The following is a 3,640-nucleotide window of genomic DNA, read 5'->3' as shown; positions in this document are numbered from 1 at the left end:
GTTTCTCCTTCCTCTTCCTTAAGCTACTTCATCTATTCCACTGATCCTTTCCTCATTTTTGATGAAATTATCTCTCTCCTTTTTTCTAGGATATACTCAAAAGGTATTAAAATTATTTAAATTTAAAATAATATCTATCTGATTGTGAAGAAGAAAATAATCATTCACAGGTAGTGAAATTGAGAGCATTTTAAAAAATGAATTTTTTTCAGTTTTTGGTAAGCAGACACTACACATTTCATTTGAATTATTACTACTACTAATATTATGTTAGCTAGAATTTTTATTATGGGCATGTGTGTTTATGAATTACAATATGCCTGGTGTCTCTTTACAGGCTCTTGATTTCTAGGATCCAGTGTTACCATTTATGATTTAGGTTGACAATGTAGAACTTGTCAGAATCTATAATTCCATAGTTTCTTTCTTATTACTTTATTTGTTATTTTTAGATATATAAGACAGTATAATGTATTTTGTCATATTATACATACATGGAGTTTAACTTATTCTAATGAGAATTCTATTCTTGTCATTGTACATCCTGTGGAGTTACCCTGGTCATGTATTTAAATACAAGGATAGGAATGTTAAGTCTGATTCCATAGTTCCTTTCTGTCACCTCATGCTTTAATTGAGTAGACTTTAGCGTTTTAAGAATTTATTCTTTACTGGTTTTATTAAGATAGAATTCTCCTAAAAGTGTAAAATGTGTGATGTAGTGACATTTACAATGTTGTGGTACAATTACCCCTTTTACCTTGTTTCAAACATTTTAATCACTGGAAGAAAATGATGTATCTGATAAGCAGACACTCACTCCCAGACCCTCCAAGCTTTGAAAGCTACTTTTTTTCTTTCTGATTTTGATATTTCCAATTTGAGTATATTTCATGTGAATGTAGTTATAGCATGTGTGAATTTTCATGTGTGATTTTGTTTTCTTTTCTTCATATTTTTGAGATATATCCACATTGTAGCCTGTTTCAGTACTTCATTTTTTATGGCAGAGTAATCTTCAATATAAACATAAATATGAATGCTACATAGAGTTATATATTCATATGAATATATATATACATACTTGTGCTTACTCAGACATGTATACATATACACATATACAGACATTTTTCCTACATTCTTCTCTTGATGGACATTTAGATTTTCATCTCTTTCCTAGTGTTGATGGTCCTGCCGTTAGCATCTCCGTACAAGTGTTTTAATATCCGTTTTCAATTCTCTGGGGAATATAGCTAGGAATGTAATTGGTAGGTCATATGGTAATTCTAGGTTTAACTCTTTAGCAATCATCAAATTATTTTCTATAACTACTATACCATTTTATATTCTTTCCATAAGTGTGTGAGGTTTCCAATTTCTTCACATGGTTACCAACACTTATTTTTTTAAGGCAGTCATTCTATTGGTCATAAAGTGCTATCTCATGGCATTTGGTAGGGTTTTGTTGTCATAATTTGGTATAAGGAAGCAAACCCCTTGGTAGCCTATCTCTGAACTACATCTGCTGTCTTTTTTAATTTTTCTTAGAGACATAGTCTCACTAAGTTGCACCATGTGCCCTTGAACTTGCCATACTTCTGCTTCAGTCTTTTGAGTAGCTTGGATATAAGCATTTACCTATTATTAGATGAAAAAGAGAAAGGCATAAATGTGCCTCTAAAAGCATTTCACTGAAAAGATTTTAAGAACTATGTTAGATAAAGAAAGAAAATAGACCCAGTGTAAAGGTCTGAGATAAAACAAAAATGGAAACTATAAAAATTTATAATATGAAAATGAAGCCAGATATAATAAAAATCAATGTAAATATATTTAAAAAATATTGCTGATACAGGAAAAAATTATCCACAAGCTATTTGCTGACTATTAAGTCTACTTGGTTTTAACAGATAATTTTAATCCTATCAATAAATTTTGAGGGAAAATTTTATGAAATAAAGAAAATCATTTTAACAGAAATGACAAAGCTGCTTTACATGAGTTTCATTAGAAGCTGAACTTTGTTTCTCCATTTGGTTTGTATAACTTTTATTATTTGAGTATCAGCACTGATCAGCACCAAAGGACTGATGGTGCCATAGCCATTGGCCACAAGCATTTGGAGACAGACCAGGATGGGATCATTGATGCATGTCACGCCTATGAATAGTGAAATGATGGAGTCCACACAATAGAGGATCTCAAAGCAGCTGATGAGTAGCAGAATGGTGTGAGTGGCCCTTTGTTCAGGGGAGCTTCTTGGAGAAAACCTGGAGCTATGAAGAGACATGGTTCGTTGTTTATGTCTATGCAAGAGAAATATCATGTATGCACTTGAAAGAACCATAAGGCCCAGAAATAAGAGATCTCTGAATGCCATCAGGGCAACAAAGAGGTACCTGTGTCTGTAGCTCATGAGCAGGAAGGAACAGTGGTTAGTGAGAAACAGAAGACCAGGCTGGGTCTTATTGGGTGAGGCCACTGTGCAAAGGATCAGGTTGCTAGAGATGGACATGGTGAGGACCCATAAGAAAAGAAATAACCACACAATGGTATTAGTGGATTTAAATTTGAAATTGGCCAACCAGGAGCCATTGGGGCTGATGGTGACAGCCTGAAGTACACTCAGGACACAGGTGGTACTGATGGAGAGTCCCCTCATGACCTTATTCAGAAAGATAAGCACTTTGCATTTGAAGTCATGTGGAATGTCCTGTGCTTCCCAAACATCTGTAGATACCAGAAGTCCCATGGTGAGGAGCATGAGGATGTGTGTCAGAGCCAAGTGGGTGATGGGCAGGTCAGTGAGCCTAGACTTGGGGCCCCCAAAGACAGCAGCAATGTGCAGACAAAGAAGAAAGGTGTTTGCTGAGATCCCAATGCCAGCTTGGGGATAGAAGGCATTTCTTATGGCAAAATAACTGAAATTTTGCTTCATTTTCATGGGGAATCTGGGAAGAAGAGCAGGAGCATTTGATAGTAACAATCTTTTCATTGACATGCTTCCAGTAAATCTACCACCCATTATAATCTCAAACATTTTGGGGACTTGGAATGTGTCTCAGTGGTAGAGCACTCACCTAGCATGTGTGAGGCACTGGGTTCCATTCTCAGCACCACATAAAAAATGAATAAATGTATTGTGTCCAACTATAAAATAAATTTAAAAAGAATTATCGTGTACCAAAACAACAAAAATCTTTATGACTAGAACAGGGTCTTATTCTTCATGTTAATTTCAATTCAATAGCTGTTAGGTGGTTCCATGGTAGAGTGCTGGCCTATCATGAATGAAACACTCATTCCATCCCAAACACTGAAAGAGACAAAAAGTAAAACAAAAAAAAAAAAAAGGAAAAAAAAAGGTAAAACAATAAATTTAAACTTAAACTTCAGGCATTTTTCAGAGGGATAATTTTGTATATCTCCCATTATCTCTCATTTATCTCATGGAAGTGCTCAAATCTTACCCTTGTCTTTGTGCCTGTACACACAATGTTTTCCTTCATAGCATAAGTTATGTTATTTAATGGTCAGTTTTTGTTTGCTTTCAGTCTTCCTGCAGATTTCTTAAAGGGGAAAATATTTAGAGTCCATATCCTTGACATAATGCTTATAAAATCTAGGCAAAAAGCATAGA

General features: G+C 34.6%; 1 protein-coding gene across 1 annotated transcript; it reads right to left on the bottom strand.

Moving 5' to 3' along the window:
• Positions 1–1,993: 1,993 nt before the first annotated feature.
• LOC124975388 (putative vomeronasal receptor-like protein 4) lies at positions 1,994–2,944 on the bottom strand. Its single transcript, XM_047538135.1, has one exon. The coding sequence runs from the start codon at positions 2,942–2,944 to the stop codon at positions 1,994–1,996; it is 951 nt and encodes a 316-aa protein (XP_047394091.1).
• Between the last annotated feature and the right edge of the window lie 696 nt (positions 2,945–3,640).

The sequence above is a fragment of the Sciurus carolinensis genome, unplaced genomic scaffold (assembly GCF_902686445.1).
Source record: "Sciurus carolinensis unplaced genomic scaffold, mSciCar1.2, whole genome shotgun sequence".
NCBI lineage: Eukaryota > Metazoa > Chordata > Mammalia > Rodentia > Sciuridae > Sciurus > Sciurus carolinensis.
This window is presented reverse-complemented; position numbering and strand designations above follow the sequence as displayed.